The 19,804-nt window shown below is 35.9% G+C and overlaps 1 protein-coding gene across 7 annotated transcripts in view; it reads left to right on the top strand.

Annotated features, from left to right (window-relative positions):
* The window catches only part of Csgalnact2 (chondroitin sulfate N-acetylgalactosaminyltransferase 2), a 46,818-nt gene that overhangs the window by 6,369 nt on the left and 20,645 nt on the right, over window positions 1–19,804 (top strand). For 3 of the 7 annotated variants that reach the window (XR_012449810.1, XM_020183279.2, XM_074079469.1), the window contains exons 2-5: window positions 9,624–10,521; window positions 12,598–12,814; window positions 14,692–14,793; window positions 18,083–18,261. Coding sequence is in view for 6 of the 7 variants with exons in the window: in XM_020183279.2 (XP_020038868.1) it covers window positions 9,861–10,521; window positions 12,598–12,814; window positions 14,692–14,793; window positions 18,083–18,261 (1,159 nt within the window). In the remaining variant the exon portion in view is untranslated. Of the gene's footprint in view, window positions 1–9,623; window positions 10,522–12,597; window positions 12,815–14,691; window positions 14,794–16,467; window positions 16,623–18,082; window positions 18,262–19,804 lie in introns of those variants that run through there. The other 4 variants (XM_074079470.1, XM_074079471.1, XM_020183280.2 and 1 more) reach the window with 3 other exon arrangements.

The raw sequence follows: 19,804 nt of genomic DNA, 5'->3' as shown, positions 1-19,804 counted from the left end.
ATAAAAGGTTCTAATTCCCTCCTTCCCAAATACTTATACTTTATAATATTTTTATATTTTTAATATTTTTATAATATTTTTTCTAATAATGGTTATGTTTTCCAAATAATTTTGTTTTTCTTTTGCTGTGTAAAAATGAGTTCAAAATTTTAATTTTAGCATTTGAACACGTGTATAATACGAAATTATAGTTAACAATGTAGTTAACATTGCTGATGTTTTTTATTGCTTTGTATAGATCAATATTTTCTATCTGGTATCATTTGCCTTTTGTCTAAGGGACTTATAATGCAGTGGTGATAAATTCTTTTCAGCTTTTTATATCTGAAAAGGTATTTTACCTTTGTTTTTCTAAGATAATTTTTCTGGATGTGGATTCTAAGTTGGCATATTTTTTCTTTCAGTTTTTAAAAGGTATTGCACAATCTTTTCAGTTGTATTGAAAAGAGAAATCTTCTGTCATATTGTCTTTTGTTTCTTGTATGTGATGCATGCTTTTTGTCCGAAGACTTTTAAGATTATTATTCAGTTGAACATGATGTATTTTGTTTTCTTTTTTAATGCAGTACCGGGTTTGAACTCAGCCTTGCACTTGCTAGACACCCATTCCTACTTCCCCAGTCCTTTTTGATTTAAGTATTTTTCAAATTGGGTCTCAAATTTATGTTTGGCAGGTCTGGACCTCAATCCTATTTATACTTCTTTCCACGTAGTGGAAATGACAAGTATGTGCTGCCACACCCAGCTTTTATTGAGATAGGGTCTCAGGAACGTTTTTGCTGGGGTTGGCCTCAAGCCTCCACCTTCCCCATGTCCACCTCCCAAGGAGCTATAGGAGTCCAGGCGTGCAGCCTGAGATAGCTTGGACTGTTAATCCCATTCCGTGTACTTTTTGTTTCACACATTGAATTTTTCATCTCCTGAAGTTTAATTTTTATCATTCTTATGTCATCTGTGCTTCTACTTGATGATTTTTTTAAACAGGAACATCCTTTTTAATAATTACAATAACTTCAAATATCCTTTTCTGTGAATTCTCAGGTCTGTGTCAGTTCTACTTCAGTTTTGATCAATGATATTTTTCATTATGGTGGGTAATTTTTATTTGGATATCAGAGATTGTGAATTTTGTTGTGTGCTAGACAATTTTCTATTCCTGTAACTATTCTAGAGGCTTGTGCTTTAACTTGGAAACAATTTGACCCTTTTAGGTTTTGTTTTTAAGATTTGTTGGCAGGACAGACCCATGTTTAGAGCTAGTTATTTCCCTACTAAGCAAGACCTTTTTGAGTACTCTACCCAATCCCCATGAATTTTGAAATTTTCCAATCTGTCTGGAGGAAATATGCACTATTCCTGGTTCTGTATGGCTACTGGGTTCTGTGTCTTCTGACTTTTTTGTGTAGTCCTTTCCTTAGCTCGTTCGTTTCTTCATAAGCCTACGCTAATTGATGCTCTGCTGAATACCCAAAGGCCATCCTCTTCAGATCTCTGGAGTTCTCTCTCTGTACAGCTCTTTTTCTCTGGTGTTTTTAACCCCCTTTGCCTTGGTCTCAAACTGTCAACTCCATCCTCTTAATTCAGGAAATCTGTTAGGCTTTGCTTAGGTTCCCCTTCCTGAATCATGGCCTGGAAACTAAAGCAGTAAGTTGGGCAGTCACTTGTTTCTTATTTCTCCGGGGATCAGTGTCTTTTGCTATCTGACATTGAACTTCTTAAAAACTGTTTCATATTTTGGAGGAGTTTTGAGGGGGTGGAGGAACTGTCTGTTTTTGGCTGTCTGTTAGTTTTGATTGTTTCAAGTATGAGAGTAAATATGGTCCCTTGGGTATTCCATCCTGACCATAAGAGGAAGTCTATTTTAGGGTTAGAATTGATGGCTTGTAAGATTTCTTTCAGCTCTGACATCTTCGATTTTTGTCTTACATACTTTAGTGCTTACTTTCCTATTGCCAGAGCATCTTTCTCTCCTCAAAACACTGTTTTTGTGTTTAGAAGGTTGATTGGATTGACGCTGGATTGTGAATGAACTTTCTTTTTTTTTTTTTCATTTTTCTTTTATTATTCATATGTGCATACAAGGCTTGGTTCATTTCTCCCCCCTGCCCCCACCCCCTCCCTTACCACCCACTCCGCCCCCTCCCTCTCCCCCCTCCAATACCCAGCAGAAACTATTTTGCCCTTATTTCTAATTTTGTTGTAGAGAGAGTATAAGCAGTAATAGGAAGGAACAAGGGTTTTTGCTGGTTGAGATAAGGATAGCTATACAGGGCATTGACTCACATTGATTTCCTGTGCGTGGGTGTTACCTTCTAGGTTAATTCTTCTTGATCTAACCTTTTCTCTAGTACCTGTTCCCCTTTTCCTATTGGCCTCAGTTGCTTTAAGGTATCTGCTTTAGTTTCTCTGCATTAAGGGCAACAAATGCTAGCTAGTTTTTTAGGTGTCTTACCTATCCTCACCCCTCCCTTGTGTGCTCTCACTTTTATCATGTGCTCATAGTCCAATCCCCTTGTTGTGTTTGCCCTTGATCTAATGTCCACATATGAGGGAGAACATACGATTTTTGGTCTTTTGAGCCAGGCTAACCTCACTCAGAATGATGTTCTCCAATTCCATCCATTTACCAGCGAATGATAACATTTCGTTCTTCTTCATGGCTGCATAAAATTCCATTGTGTATAGATACCACATTTTCTTAATCCATTCGTCAGTGCTGGGGCATCTTGGCTGTTTCCATAACTTGGCTATTGTGAATAGTGCCGCAATACACATGGATGTGTAGGTGCCTCTGGAGTAACAGTCTTTTGGGTATATCCCCAAGAGTGGTATTGCTGAATCAAATGGTAGATCGATGTCCAGCTTTTTAAGTAGCCTCCAAATTTTTTTCCAGAGTGGTTGTACTATTCGACATTCCCACCAACAGTGTAAGAGGGTTCCTTTTTCCCCGCATCCTCGCCAACACCTGTTGTTGATGGTGTTGCTGATGATGGCTATTCTAACAGGGGTGAGGTGGAATCTTAGCGTGGTTTTAATTTGCATTTCCTGTATTGCTAGAGATGGTGAGCATTTTTTCATGTGTTTTCTGGCCATTTGAATTTCTTCTTTTGAGAAAGTTCTGTTTAGTTCACGTGCCCATTTCTTTATTGGTTCATTAGTTTTGGGAGAATTTAGTTTTTTAAGTTCCCTATATATTCTGGTTATCAGTCCTTTGTTTGATGTATAGTTGGCAAATATTTTCTCCCACTCTGTGGGTGTTGTCTTCAGTTTAGAGACCATTTCTTTTGATGAGCAGAAGCTTTTTAGTTTTATGAGATCCCATTTATCTATGCTGTCTCTTAGTTGCTGTGCTGCTGGGGTTTCATTGAGAAAGTTCTTACCTATACCTACTAACTCCAGAGTATTTCCTACTCTTTCTTGTATCAACTTAAGAGTTTGGGGTCTGATATTAAGATCCTTGATCCATTTTGAGTTAATCTTGGTATAGGGTGATATACATGGATCTAGTTTCAGTTTTTTGCAGACTGCTAACCAGTTTTCCCAGCAGTTTTTGTTGAAGAGGCTGCTATTTCTCCATCGTATATTTTTAGCTCCTTTGTCAAAGATAAGTTGCTTATAGTTGTGTGACTTCATATCTGGATCCTCTATTCTGTTCCACTGGTCTTCATGTCTGTTTTTGTGCCAGTACCATGCTGTTTTTATTGTTATTGCTTTGTAATATAGTTTGAAGTCAGGTATTGTGATACCTCCTGCATTGTTCTTTTGACTGAGTATTGCCTTGGCTATTCGTGGCCTCTTGTGTTTCCATATAAAGTTAACAGTAGATTTTTCAATCTCTTTAATGAATGTCATTGGAATTTTGATGGGAATTGCATTAAACATGTAGATTACTTTTGGAAGTATAGACATTTTTACTATGTTGATTCTACCAATCCATGAGCATGGGAGATCTCTCCACTTTCTATAGTCTTCCTCAATCTCTTTCTTCAGAAGTTTAGTTTTCCTTATAGAGGTCTTTCACATCTTTTGTTAGGTTTACACCTAGGTATTTGATTTTGTTTGAGGCTATTGTAAATGGAATTGTTTTCATACATTCTTTTTCCGTTTGCTCATTGTTAGTGTATAGAAATGCTAATGATTTTTCTATGTTGATTTTATATCCTGCTACCTTGCTATAGCTATTGATGATATCTAGAAGCTTCTGAGTAGAGTTTTTTGGGTCTTTAAGGTATAGGATCATGTCGTCTGCAAATAGGGATATTTTGACAGTGTCTTTACCTGTTTGTATTCCTTTTATTCCTTCTTCTTGCCTAATTGCTCTGGCTAGGAATTCCAGTACTATGTTGAATAGGAGTGGAGATAGTGGGCATCCTTCTCTGGTTCCTGATTTTAGAGGGAATGGTTTTAATTTTTCTCCGTTAAGTATAATGCTGGCTGTAGGTTTGTCATATATAGCTTTTATAATGTTGAGGAACTTTCCTTCTATTCCTAGTTTTCTTAGAGCTTTTATCATGAAATGATGTTGGATCTTATCAAAGGCTTTTTCTGCATCTATTGAGATGATCAAGTGGTTTTTGTCTTTGCTTCTGTTAATGTGGTTTATTATGTTTATTGATTTTCGTATGTTGAACCACCCCTGCATCCCTGGGATGAAGCCTACTTGGTCATGGTGAATAATCTTTTTGATGTGTTGCTGAATTCGGTTTGCCATTATTTTGTTGAGGATTTTTGCATCAATGTTCATTAAGGAGATTGGCCTATAGTTCTCCTTTTTGGAGGTGTCTTTGCCTGGTTTTGGGATAAGTGTAATACTGGCTTCATAAAATGTGTTTGGCAGTTTTCCTTCCCTTTCTATTTTGTGGAACAGTTTAAGGAGGGTTGGTATCAGTTCTTCTTTAAAGGTCTGATAGAATTCAGCAGAGAATCCATCAGGTCCTGGACTTTTCTTTTTGGGGAGACTCTTGATTGCTGCTTCAATTTCATTTTGTGTTATAGATCTATTCAGGTGATTAATTTCCTCTTGGTTCAGTTTTGGATGATCATATGTATCTAGAAATCTGTCCATTTCTTTAAGATTTTCAAATTTATTTGAATATAGGTTCTCAAAGTAGTCTCTGATGATTTCCTGGACTTCCATGGTGTTTGTTGTTATCTCCCCTTTTGCATTCCTAATTCTACTAATTTGGGTTTTTTCTCTCCTCATTTTAGTCACGTTTGCCAGGGGTCTATCGATCTTGTTTATTTTTTCAAAGAACCAACTTTTTGTTTCATTAATTCTTTGTATGGTTTTGTTGGTTTCTATTTCGTTGATTTCAGCTCTTATTTTTATTATTTCTCTCCTTCTATTTGTTTTGGGATTTGCTTGTTCTTGTTTTTCTAGGAGTTTGAGATGTATCATTAGGTCATTGATTTGGGATCTTTCAATCTTTTTAATATATGCACTCATGGCTATAAACTTTCCTCTCAAGACTGCCTTAGCTGTGTCCCATAGGTTTCGGTAGGTTGTGTTTTCATTTTCATTGACTTCCAGGAACTTTTTAATTTCCTGTTTTATTGCATCGATGATCCATTCTTCATTAAGTAATGAGTTATTTAGTTTCCAGCTGTTTGCATGTTTTTTGTCTTTACTTTTGTTGTTGAGTTCTACTTTTACTGCATTGTGGTCAGATAGTATGCATGGTATTATTTCTATTTTCTTATATTTGCTGAGGCTTGCTTTGTGCCCTAGGATATGATCTATTTTAGAGAAGGTTCCATGGGCTGCTGAGAAGAATGTATATTGTGTAGAGGTTGGATGAAATGTTCTGTAGACATCTACTAGGTCCACTTGATCTATTGCATATTTTAGATCTTGGATTTCTTTATTGAGTTTTTGTTTGGATGACCTATGTATTGATGATAATGGAGTGTTAAAGTCTCCCACAACCACTGTGTTGGCGTTTATATATGCTTTTAGATCTTTCAGGGTATGTTTGATGAAATTGGGTGCGTTGACATTGGGTGCGTACAGATTGATGATTATTATTTCCTTTTGGTCTATTTCCCCTTTTATTAGGTTGGAAGTCTACTTTGTCAGAGATAAGTATTGCTACTCCTGCTTGTTTTTGGGGGCCATTGGCTTGGTAAATCTTCTTCCAGCCTTTCATCCTAAGCATATGCTTATTTCTGTCGGTGAGATGAGTCTCCTGTAAGCAACAAATTGTTGGATCTTCTTTTTTAATCCATTTTGTCAAACGGTGTCTTTTGATGGGTGAATTAAGTCCATTAACATTAAGTGTTAGTACTGATAGGTATGTGGTGATTCCTGCCATTTAGTTGTCTTAGTTGTTTGAAGGTTTGATTGTGTGTACCTAACTTGATGTTACTCTCTACTGTCTTGCTTTTTCTTATCCTGTGGTTTGGTGCTGCCTGCCTTTTCATGGTTAAGTTGGGTGTCACTTTCTGTGTGCAGGATCCCTTGCAGAATCTTTTGTAATGGTGGCTTTGTGGTCACATATTGTTTTAGTTTCTGCTTATCATGGAAGACTTTTATTGCTCCATCTATTTTGAATGATAGTTTTGCTGGGTAGAGTATCCTGGGGTTGAAGTTATTTTCATTCAGTGCCCGGAAGATCTCACCCCACGCTCTTATTGCTTTTAATGTTTCTGTTGAGAAGTCTGCTGTGATTTTGATGGGTTTACCTTTGTATGTTACTTGTTTTTTCTCTCTTACAGCCTTCAATATTCTTTCCTTAGTTTCTGAACTTGTTGTTTTAATGATGATATGTCGTGGAGTAGTTCTATTTTGATCTGGTCTGTTTGGTGTCCTGGAGGCCTCTTGCATTTGTATGGGAATATCTTTCTCTAGATTTGGGAAATTTTCCGTTATTATTTTGTTGAATATATTACACATTCCCTTTGCTTGCACCTCTTCTCCTTCTTCGATGCCCATGATTCTCAAGTTTGGTCTTTTGATGGAGTCAGTGAGTTCTTGCATTTTCTTTTCACAGGTCTTGAGTTGTTTAATTAATAGTTCTTCGGTTTTTCCTTTAATTACCATTTCATCTTCAAGTTCTGAGATTCTGTCTTCTGTTTGTTCTATTCTGCTGGATTGGCCTTCCGTTTTGTTTTGCAGTTCTGTTTCATTCTTTTTTCTGAGGTTTTCCATGAATGAACTTTCTTTGTGCTACAGACAATTTACATAGAATGATGGTGATCAAAGTATTGCAGCAGAAGGGGGTGAGAGAGAGAGAGTTTTAGAGGTGTTATAATCTAGTCTTCTAGAATATGGCTAAAGAGTTTCCTTTAGGAACTAAGCAAAATCTTACTAAGTAATATTTTAATTAAGATGTCTTATTTTTAATAACTACCACAAAACTATACAACTAACATTTATATTCTAAGGGCAGCCTTTCATTTCAATGTGTAATATTCAAGTGTAATATTAAATCGCATGTAAGGTATCCCAAAACCTATATCTGCTTAAAGGGGAAGAAAGACCACCTTAGTTCTAATGTTCCCAGTTAATAATTATATAACCTTATGTCAGTCTTTGCATTTTGGCAACTTTATTGTATATGAAATGCACTATTCTGAAAGGATTGAATGGAATATGCATAAAATAAAATATACGTAAAATGTTTTAAACTAGTGTTTTTCAGGATTTTAGAATCACAATCCCATTATAAGTACATTTTACTTGGAGATCTCATATGTATATAATCACAACATAAAACTTACTACTAAACATGATTCATGCTGATATTTTCTGTTTCACTGAAAAGTAAACCTTTAGTAGTGACCCATTATGAGTCATAGTTCAGAGTGTAAAGTACATTATCAATATAAAGAAAAAACTATGAGGTATCTTATTAATAAAGGGTAATGGTACTTAGGATATTTATTGATCTATTACCAAGTCTCACTTCAAAACATTTGAGTATATAGTATGATTAAGTACTTCTATCTTTATTAATAATTTATACAAGATTATGTCTCTAGCTGGACTCTGGTGGCTCATGCCTATAATCCTAGCTACTCAGGAGGATCATGGTTCAAAACCAGCCAGGGCAAATAGTTCTCAAGAACCTATCTTGAAAATACCCAATACAAAAAATGGTTGGTGGAATGGCTCAAGTGGTAGACCACATGCCTAGCAAGCATGAGGCCCTGAGTTCAAACCATAGTACCATCCAAAGAAAAAGATTATGTCTCTACATTTTCAGTTCTAACCATCTTTTTCCCTAACAAGTAGGCTAGAAATAACTTATAAATAGTTAAAAGAGATACCTAAGTTTATCTTTTCAATAATGACATTTAAATGGTTTCTTAGAGATTGTTTCTTATATTAGAGATGGTAAATTTCTAGAACTGATAGTAACCTTGAATCCTTATTTTTAAATTAGATAATATTTTTAATACTGAAAAAATTCGTATTTTTTCCCACATCACTTAAACAAGATTTGCAATTAGAAAGACAGATGTCATTAGTAAGACTTTGATATAGTGAATTAAAATTTTCCAAACACTTGGTTATCATTTGGCTTTCTAAAGAAGTAATAAATGTCTAAGTCCATTATTTGTGGCTGACTAGCCATAAGCTTTCATCTATGCTACATTTTACACAGATGTGTCACAAAAAAGTACATTGCAGCACTTTCCATAAAAGGCATTTGTGCTTTCGTAGTCACTAAGAAAATGACTAGGATCCTTAGTGATCTTCTTGCGTAGGTTATGCTGTACTGGAGAAACCATGACTATGAAATGTCTGCTGCCATGTCACATTATCCTTTCCAGTGAACACTTGGTTAGAATGGGAGTTCTGTTTACAGTAGGGACTCCCTGCCTCCTCTCTCCTAAGTTTAACTTCCTCTATTTCTATAGTTAGGAATCATACCCTAGTTTAGAAATAGATGTTGAAAGGCTCACACAACTAGTGGTAGCATGAAAGATAACATGTAATTTTGTAAATTTATAAATAGTTTTTAATTTTTTTTTGGCAGATAAACATGATTAAAGTGTTAATGTCTTTGCTTTGCATAGAACCCAAACCTTTCCAGACTAGTAGGAAATCTGTTGTTGTGTATGTAATACAGTGGAAAGAATTATGTGATCTAATGCTCAACTAATCTATCAGAAGACTTTGGATATGTGTTTCCCTGTTTTCTGTGACCTTTTGAAGTTGGGCCCCCACCACCTTGTTTTTAAGGCTCCTGGCTGAGTTGAGCAATAGAAATTGTTCAATAAACAAAGAAAGTATCTCTTGTTAAGCAATTATTAATATAATAGGAAAAATTTATAAAATTTCAATTCCTAAGTGTAAGTTATAATCAGTTCGATTTAAAAATAATAAACAGTGGAATATATGTAACAAACTATGTAAAGCATAATTTTGATTTTCTTTGATTCAGGAAGTTGTGGGTGTGTAGACATACTGGTTAAAAGTATTATACATAATATTTTAGTACTTGCAAAGTATTTTCTTAATAATTTCTCCCAGTACTTACTGATTATTCTAAATTATATTAGCAAGTCTGTATACTACTCTCTATATAGTAGTCCCATAACTAAGTTTATTAAAGCTGTCAACAATTTGATATACTTGAGGGAAAAAATTCTGATTGATTCTGATCTTTTTCTTGCAGAAGAGTCACCATCCACATAATGGATTTTATAGATCATATTTCTCTATTCTGGGTATCAGTAACAATACAGAAAGTATACTTAATTTCTCATTTCTACAAGTATTCATGACTATTAAAGAAAATCTTCAAGCTACAGCAGAGTTCATTTTGGTACCGTTTTTGGAAATCCTGATTTTAACTTTTTGCTAAAGGTATGAAAAAGCAAAGAACTTATTAGGCAAATCCACATCAATAAGAATGTCTAGAAGAGGATCAGTTCTTCACATCAGGACCCACTGGCTACTATTGGGCCTCGCTTTGCTCTGCAGTTTGGTATTATTTATATACCTTCTGGAATGTGCCCCCCAGACTGATGGAAATGCATCTCTTCCTGGTTTTGTTGGGGAAAATTATGGTAAAGAATATTATCAAGCCCTCCTACAGGAGCAAGAAGAACATTATCAAACCAGGGCAACCAGTTTGAAACGCCAAATTGCCCAGCTAAAACAAGAATTACAAGAAATGAGTGAGAAAATGAGATCATTGCAAGAGAAAAAGAATATAGGAGCTAATGGCATAGGCTACCAAGGCAACAAAGAACAAGCACCTAGTGACCTTTTAGAGTTTCTTCATTCTCAGATTGATAAAGCTGAAGTTAGCATAGGAGCCAAACTACCCAGTGAGTATGGAGTCATTCCCTTTGAAAGTTTTACATTAATGAAAGTATTTCAGTTGGAAATGGGTCTCACTCGTCATCCTGAAGAAAAGCCAGTTAGAAAAGACAAACGAGATGAATTGGTAGAAGTTATTGAAGCTGGCTTGGAGGTCATTAACAATCCTGATGAAGATGATGAACAGGAAGATGAGGAGGGTCCCCTTGGAGAGAAACTGATATTTAATGAAAATGACTTCATAGAAGGTAATATGAAAATATATTGATAAATAGTTATGTTAGTATGACAAAAGGCTAGTATTATATACTTATATATCAATCGTTACCACAGTATTACAATATTTTTTACCCACTTTGTTTCACTAAAAATTTGAAGCAGCTTTTTGGAAAAAGTTATAATGAGACCATAATAAAAATGAGAACAAGAACCAGAGAAATAGAATAAACTTAAGCCTAAATACAAAAATATTAATTTCAGAGATTGAAAGGCTCTTATGGGCAGTGTGTATATTTGCATGGCTATGTTCTGCATTCCTCTCTTATCTAATCTTGATGGTTCTTTTTTATGTTTTTAAAAATGTATGAACTAAGGCCCCAAATTTGAAAAATATTTGATAAGAAAAAAAACTAGTGGTTATTTTCCATTTTGGAGGAAGGAGAAGCATATGGCCAGTATATTAAATACATAGTTTTGTATTTTGACCATTTGGAAAAGTAAATAAATAATATGTTTTCCTAATAGAGATTGCAAAAAGGACTCTGGGATTTTTTTAAGATCCCAGATTAAGGAACACTGCTATAAATTTATTTGTTGATTGATCTAAACAGAAATAATTATAGATCCCTACCCATCTCCCTCTTAAAACCCCTCGCTAAAATGGCCTAAACCATTTTGGATATAAATATTTCTTAAAAATTCTTTTTGCTTGATTCTGTAAGTAGTTTACCACATACAGTGTTTTGTTTTCTTTACCCCAAATCATGGCTACCAAGGAGGGCATTGTGCTTTGCTGGAGCATTTCAGATGTCCTCTCCCTATGGCCTTCTCTTCTGCTGTCACTTCCTACCATTTTTGATGGGTTGTTTCTCTCAAAACTCTTCTGTTCTATAAGCTTAGCTTTTTGCTTTCTCACTCTGTGTAGTTTATGGGAAAATTCAAAGCTACAGAAGAAATAAGATGTTAAGTAATGTGTGAAATGTCCTCACATCAGCTCTGCCCCAAAAGAAAGGACTGTGGCAGTTTTATATTCTGCAGCTTCTGTTTGTCTTGTAACTGTCCTAAGATTGTGCCACTTTCAGGTATTTCTCTGCATGGAATGTATTCTGTCCTTTTTTCCTCCACTGTGCCACTGCCCTCTAAATAATTCCTGGGAACCACTGAGTATCTCTTATTCTTCTCCAGGTCTTAGTTAAATGTCACTACTTCCAAGAAGTTATCTCCAATCTCAATTCTAAAATAGAAGTGCTTCCTGTGTGTTCTTGTCACCTTTACACTGTATCCTTTCTCAGAGGGCTTGTTGTAATACTGGAGATGCACATTTCCTGGTTCCGTGTTCCTGCTAGACTATAACCTCAGGATGGTTGGGGCAAGTCTGTCTTGTTCATCATTTTGTTCCCAGAAGTTGACTGAGTGACTCACGTACCTCTAAGTCTAACATTCTCTTTCCTGAAGGTCACACTTAAAAATCAGATTGCCCTTCCAAAAATCAGGTAACTTCCAATACTTTTCTCCTAAAGGCATCTCAGATCACTGTTAAAATCAACAGTAATTTTTCTCGTCTGATTCTATTCACACACACACACACACACACACACACACACACACACACACACACACACACAGAGTATGTCATATACTGTATTGGTACTATTTATTTATTTTTCTGTCTTCCTCACTAGATTGACTCTTCCTCGTAACTGAAACCTTATGGTCTCTATATCATCAGTAATTGACATGAAGGCATTTGATTCATTTTTGTTGAGTTGAACCAAGCAATAGAAGTTTTGACTTTTGGGCTTAGAATTTAATATTGCTAGAAGTAATTTGTCATATGGTTAGAGTAATGATGGTCTCTAGTATCATAAAAAGTCTCATGTAAAAAGGAATAGTTATCATGTAGAGGTTATTTTATGGATTCAATATTATAGCAGAGCAATAAGCTTTTTTTTTTTAAATGAAAGAAAAGTGGGAATATTTTCACAAGTAGATAAAAACCCTACAGGTCTTGTTTAATATGTTTGATCTTTGAGTAAAGACTATATTCTTACTGAATTTGTAAACTTTAACATGAACATGTCTTTGTCCCAAACTCTTTGCTTTAGGTTATTATCGCACTGAGAAAGATAAGGGAACACAGTATGAACTCTTTTTTAAGAAAGAAGACCTTATGGAATATAGACATGTGACCCTCTTCCGTCCTTTTGGACCTCTCATGAAAGTGAAGAGTGAAGCAATTGACATTACTAGATCAGTTATTAATATCATTGTGCCTCTTGCTGAAAGAACTGAAGCATTTGCCCAGTTTATGCAGAACTTCAGGTAACTCAGGACTTACTGATCTAAGTTTGTGTTGGTGTGGTATGTTTATATATATATATATTTTTTGTACTGATTGGGGGTACATTATGGCACTTACAAAAGCTCTTATATCAGATATCTTGATATATTAAATATATTGATATACTTGAATTCACCCCCTCCACCATTCTCCTTTATCCCCTTCCTTCCCCTTCTCATTCCTGGAATAGTTTTAGCAGATATCAGTTTTCCAATTACACACGTGTGCACAATATTTGCACCATATTTGCCCTCTTATATGCTTTCCCCACATTTTGCGTGTTTGGGGTTTTTTTATTGCCTGGAATTTCCTTTAATGACTACTAGAACGGCAATAGCAACATCCAAAAGATTGAATGAGAATTAATAATCAGTGGGGTAATTAAAGAGGAAAAATAAAGGCTTTGCATTTTTAGTTGTTCCAGGCATTCCTTTTAAAATCATATTTTGTGCAGACTTACCTACTTTATCTTCACTGCAGGTGTTTACTTAGAATTGTAGAATAATTTTATAGGCTTTAGGGAAATCTCATTTTTTTAATTATCCTTTTTCTTGACACATGTATAGTATATTATATTTCTTAACAATTTGAGCTATGGCATAATTTGAGGGTGCCAACTATTAGAAACTGATTTTGATGGCCTTTATAATGTGTAAAATCATTTGAGGACAAGTTAAACTTTTAGAAATCAATTTTACTTAGGCAAAATTTATGTACAATAAAATCCATGTATTTTAAGGTTAATTGAAACGATATTGTAAAGACGAATCATATTTTCATGACTTTTGACAAGCATATATGCTCACAAACCATCCCCTCAATCAAGATACAGGCATTGCTATGTCTCAAGAAAATCCCCTTGAGAACAATTTGAGTTTTAAGATTGAAATAAGGGACTGGCAGACTGGCTTAAGCAGTAAGAGCACCTGCCTAGCAAGCGTGAGGCCCCAAGTTCAAACCCCAGTGCCATTAAAAAAAAAATTGAAATAAGTTTAGAAATACAAATATTCAGCTAAAAATGGGAGAAAATTACTTCATTTTGGGAAGCAGAGTTTTTATGTTTTTCTTTTTTGGTCATTACATTTGGATAATTTTAAATGATGAAGTATTAACGAATTAAATATTACATATTAGAATAGCTATTTGAGAAAAGTACTGCTTTTTGCTCTCAGTTAGCAATTGTCATGTTCTGATCATTTTAATATACTAGTTTAAGTGCTTTGTGATCCTAATCCTTAGTCTCATATTAAAAGGTTGGTTAACACTCTGCTATAGCAGAATATCTAGAAGTCATACTTCTAAAAATGAGTTTTACCTGTTTGAAATAACTTGCTTAGGATATGAGTCCCTAAAGAAATTTTTTATTGCCTTTCTTGCAATTGCCCTTGGAAGCTACATTATTCTTTACAGTAAGTAATCTGAGTCATTGCAAATATTTATTCCTTGATGACAGAAATAATTTTTATAATTATCCAGTTTGAGGACAAAGTAACTCTTGATCCAAAACTTGAATATTTATTTATTTTGTTCTGAACTGATTGAATTTACTTACTTGACTAGCTTATAATTTGTTTCTAAAGCAATCCCAAGCAAATGTTCCAAAAATGTTTTGAAATATGGCAATAATGTTGGACTGCTTCCATGGTCCTGAGAGGTTGCACTCCTTGACATAGACCTTATACCTTTGCTGTGATACCTTCAACAATTAGGCAATACTGTCACCTTTATATTTTAATGCTTCACGTGATTTCATTCTGTATCAGTAGTGCCTCATTCATTTTCTTGTCAAAGCCTTCACGTGATTATATTTTGAATGAGAAGTGTTTCTTGAACAAACTTTATTTTTCAATTCCATTAGGGATGTTTGTATTCATCAGGACAAGAGGATTCATCTCACAGTGGTGTATTTTGGTAAAGAAGGTCTATCTAAAGTCAAGTCTATCCTAGAATCTGTCACAAGGTTGGTGAGCCATGTTCATAGTGAAGTCTTTGATATTTAACTTAAATAGAAGAATGAGAATTTCACTCCAAGTTTGGTTCATCATGCCTATAATCCCAATACTTGGGAGGCTGAGGCAGGAGGTTTGCAAATTCAAGGCTAGCTTAGACTGCATAGAGAGACCCTGTCTCAAAAAATAAAGGAAAAAAAAAAGAGAATTTCAGATATCTAAGGAGTTAATTTTGAATAGCTGCTGTTTAAAAGTTGGCTGGGCATGAGGGTGGGGGTGACAGTGATAGTAAGTTCCTCATTTCACATGCAACTATACACAACTCATCTTTCCCTTAATTAGTTAGCAGACAGCCTAGCATGATCAGGATTCTATCCCTCTGTGGCCTACTCACATGCTGTACACTTGCTTCTTCTTTCCCTTTTTCTGTACTTTGATATTGTAATCTCCTGAGTTTGTGTCTTCCTTATCACCTTTCTTTCCTTCTATTTCCTCAAGGTCCATCTCTTCCTGCAAATGGTGCTTAGGTCTTCCATATGGTTAAAAATCCCCACCTGATTCTGCAGTATGCAATAGCTATTTTGTTTTTGTCCTTTCACAGCCAATCAAACCTCACAGAAAAGTAGTTGTATAACTAAGTAGCCCATATAGTACCTGGCACACAATAGGTGCTCAGAGGTTTAAATGAATTAATTAGTAATTCCTTAACACTTAATTTTTTTACCTAGCTTCTCAGCCTTTTCCTGTTTCAATTGTGGGCCTTAAGGTACAACCCAATTGCTAAATTAAGCCTTTTTCTCTAAAGCCTCTTTGATGGCTTTTTTACATTTGATAACCCAGCCTTCTTATAATGTTCTTATATTTGTAAAATATAAATATTTTTAATGTAACTGTTGATTGTTTACTCTAACCATACCAACTCTGTCTTTCACTTGCTTCTTTACCTTCCTGCTAGTTATGGCCATTCCCTAAGAGTCCAGATTTGACCAGCCATTCTTCTTGAACTGTTCAGTTAACATTTGTTGAGTCCCTCCTACTATATTCTAGCTATGCTGCTTAGGAGTCTGACTGGGGTAGTTGAAAGAAGACTGGGCACTGCTGAGTGAGCCTCCATCCCTGTCCCACAGGGACTCTCACAGCCTTCATGTACACAACTCACCATCTTCTCCTTCCCCACACTAGTTCTGGGTAGCCCTCTTTCAGCTGAGAGTCAGACCATTTTCACAAGCCCCAAGGCCTAATATCTGAGAGCTAAAGTCTTTTGCTCTTTACCTCTAATTACCTCTGAAGAGTTACTTCCTAATTATGTCACAGGAGCTCTTTTTTGTCCCTTCCTTGCTACTGCCACCACCTACCTAATCTCAGTTTTCCCTCCCTCCATTTTTTCTCCTTCTCTGTATTGCCTACTAAGTACCAATCACTCACTCTGGTATTACTGAAGTCATTGCTGTGCTGTCAAGACTCCTGTAGACAATGGTGGAAGCTTACCTTAAGTAGAATAGGAGAAGTATTGAATCTTGGACACCCCCCAGAGATGAAAAGATTGTACAACCAACTTTGGAGATAAAAATCAAAACAACTTTGGGGTCTCAGGGACTAGAACCAGAGACTTGAATACCAGCAAGATTCTCTTGTCATAGTCTTGTCTGTTTTCTCTGCATGTTGACTTCATTCTCCTGTTGCAGATTGGCTTCTTCCACATGGTGAGGGATATGGCTGTTGGCGGCTCTGGGCTCACATCTTCTCAGCTTTGCCATCAGAGAGGACTGAGCTTTCTCCCAGCTCCAGTTGAGAAAATCCCAGGGAAGGACATTTTCCCACTCTTGAGCCAATCACTATGGCCAGGTGGGGTGGAGGTTTTACAGTTGGCACCACTTGAGCCTGGCCCCCACCATTAGAAAGTACTGTGGTTGGGGTTGGAAGATTGAGGGGCATTCTGTGATCAGTCCTCCACGTGGTGCTGGGCATACAGGGTGGTAATGGGCAGTCTCCCCAAAAGAAGGGAGAGATTTATATGCCATAAGATAAGGAGACAAGTTTTGGGCACCCAGAGCACTTGGAGTCTATTCCATGCACTGTGTGAGCCTTTGCTTCAATCTCTCCATTACCCATGCTGTGCTGTTGTAAAGGGAATCTTCCTCGTGTCCTTTTTTTTTTTTTTGATCCAGAAGTATTCTAGTGCAAGTGGATCTCCAAAATTAGTGTCAGAGGCACCTGAGGGCTCATTAAAAGTAGAGGGTTGACTCCACCCTTCACCTTTGAGTCAGTGAGTCTGAAGTGGAGCCTGAAAATTTGCACCTAATTCCTTGCCAGGAGGATCTAATGCTGTGGGTTTGGGGGCCTCACTGTGATAACCATTGCCCTAGCAGATATCCCTGCTGACTGCCCCTTGCCTTTAGAATATTAACCAAGTTCCTTCTGACCCTCCTCTTATTCTTCTAGTCCTTTAGTCTGACCTTCTTTTCATTGTTCTCTTTTTAGGGTCCCTTTGTTCCCATCTGATTTGTCTGACTCCTAAGTACTTTCTCTAAAATGTTTTCTATTTTCTCACCTGTTTGCTTTTAAGAATAATTATTTGGAATGACGTTTGTACTCGCCATGAATTCAGGATTCTAACCAAGATGTAACTCAAATTCTACTTCTGATATCTCTACTCCAGACAGAAGCAATCTCTTCCCATAATTGCTGTTCATTCGTTCAGCAAATATTGAACTATTCTTGAAGGGCACTATGTGATAGTGATGCACAAAACAAAACCCCTTCTCATGTGGAACTGGGGAGGCACCCAAGTAAACATGTCTGGTGGTAGTGAGGAAAGCAGCTGTAGAAGAAGGCAGAAATTGAAGTGCAGGAGATTGGGCTACTTCCTATGTGTTGTCAAGGAGGATCCCTTTGACAAAGGGGTATTTGCACAGAGACATAAAGGAGGTGAGAGAAGAGCACTCTTTGGTGTACCAAACGTGCAGCAATATTATTAGTTACCAAACATTATAGGTAATTTTCCATGTTTGTATTTCTTATCTCCCCAATGGGTTTTTAAGATTTCAAAGGGCAGTGGTGACTTTTTAAATCTTATACCACTAGCATGTTGCCTCAAATGTGATGAATTAGTAAATATTTGTCCCTGATACAGATTAGGGAGGGAATGATGAGGGACTTGAAGCAGATAATTTCCTTTCCCTATATGAATGTAGAACCAATAAAAGTACTTGAAGTATAAAATAGTTTGTAAGTTCTGTTGAAGGAAAAGCATTAACTTTAAGTGGGACTTACCTTTTGTTGTATGTGCTTTCCTCATAGTGAGTCTAATTTTCACAATTACACCTTGGTCTCACTGAATGAAGAATTTAATCGTGGACGAGGATTAAATGTGGGTGCTCAAGCTTGGGACAAGGGAGAGGTCTTGATGTTTTTCTGTGATGTTGATATATATTTCTCAGCCGAATTCCTTAACAGCTGCCGGTTAAATGCTGAGCCAGGTGCGTAAAACATTGGTAGATGAGCTGAGTATAGAATTTAAAACAGTGTCAGCATGTCCCATATGTTGAATCAAGTTCACTTGAGGAAAAGGAAGTTTTTATTAAGCCTAGAGTGTTTTTTCTTAAGTTGATATTAAGCATATTTAATTGGAATACTAAGAGTGAAATTAAAAATTTGATCCTCTGAAGTTCATACCCTTTGTTTTCGTTGGAATTTCCAAAAAGAAATGCAAAGGAATAGAAGTCTGGAAATTGACAAGGAGGAAGCAACTCAAATCAGAAAATGAGCCACACAGATAGAGTGGAGATAGGAGAGTCAGACATACTCAACCTCAGGCAGTAGTGCCCACATGCACACACATTCATGCAGAGGTCTACACACAGGTATTGTTTGGCTTCCACACTGTGCATTTTAAAGTGACTTTCTATACTTTGCTTTATGTTGTAGATATTTCTTGAAAATGAACAAATGAAAGTTTTAAGAATAAAAATGTATTTTAAATAGAAAAGGAAGTTTTCTGTATTAAAGCATCTCAACAGGAGAAATAAGTTCAGGAAATAATATTGTACAAGATGATATAGCTTGATTTATTCATTTCGCACAGTATATGTATATATGGAGAACCTTATGTTGTACACCATAATATATAATTTTTATTTTCCAATCTAATTTTAAAATAATCTTATAGTAAATTTTTTGTGTGTAGAACTATTCATATTATACAAATGACTAATTTGTATTAATCAGTTTGATTAAGGATAGCTGTCAGGAGCTCCCTGAGAGCCTAGTGAGTAACTGTGTGGGCTACATTTGTTTTTATTGTTCCAGAGAGTATGAAATTCAAAATGTGGAAGTTGGAGGAGACATATTTGCTCAGTGGAAAAAAAAATTTTTATATCCAGATACAGATCTACCTCTGGGAAGTTGAGCCTCCCCAGAGGTATATTTGGTCTCCAGATTATGCACTTTGAAGTGATTTGCTATACTTGGATTTGTTTTGCAGACAAATGGGTTTAAAGAGAGGTGGCATGATCTGATTGAAGCCAGTCATAGCAAAGGTTCCTCTACTGAGGGACGTGGGACAATTAGCCATTAAGGTCCCTTCAGTATAGTCACTTTGAATGCCAATGAAAAGGTCTGTTACATCAGGTATTTTTATCCTTCCCAACTTTTCCAGGTCTTGCTCTAAATCTGTCTGCAGTTCTATATTTTATTCATTTTCTGTATATATATGCAGAAAATGCAGTATTCTTTGGATTTACTGTTTTTAATGATTCCATTTGAAGAGTGAATTTAACAGGAGTTTCCAAGTTTCTTGGTAATTGTTAGAAGTTAATTACATCTCTTACTACGATTAAGTGAAATGAGTAATAAATGGGTCACCTAAAGAATAACTAAGAGAATACTTTTGCGTATCTCCCCAAAGTCAAAAGAAATAAACAGGTAAAGCACCTTTTAGTATGGTTTTTTTCTCTATTGTTTTGCAGTTATAGCTTCATAGCATAACTTAGTGATGTATTAGAAAAACATCGTCATGTTCAT

The sequence above is a fragment of the Castor canadensis genome, chromosome 7 (assembly GCF_047511655.1).
Source record: "Castor canadensis chromosome 7, mCasCan1.hap1v2, whole genome shotgun sequence".
Taxonomy (NCBI): domain Eukaryota; kingdom Metazoa; phylum Chordata; class Mammalia; order Rodentia; family Castoridae; genus Castor; species Castor canadensis.
This window is presented reverse-complemented; position numbering and strand designations above follow the sequence as displayed.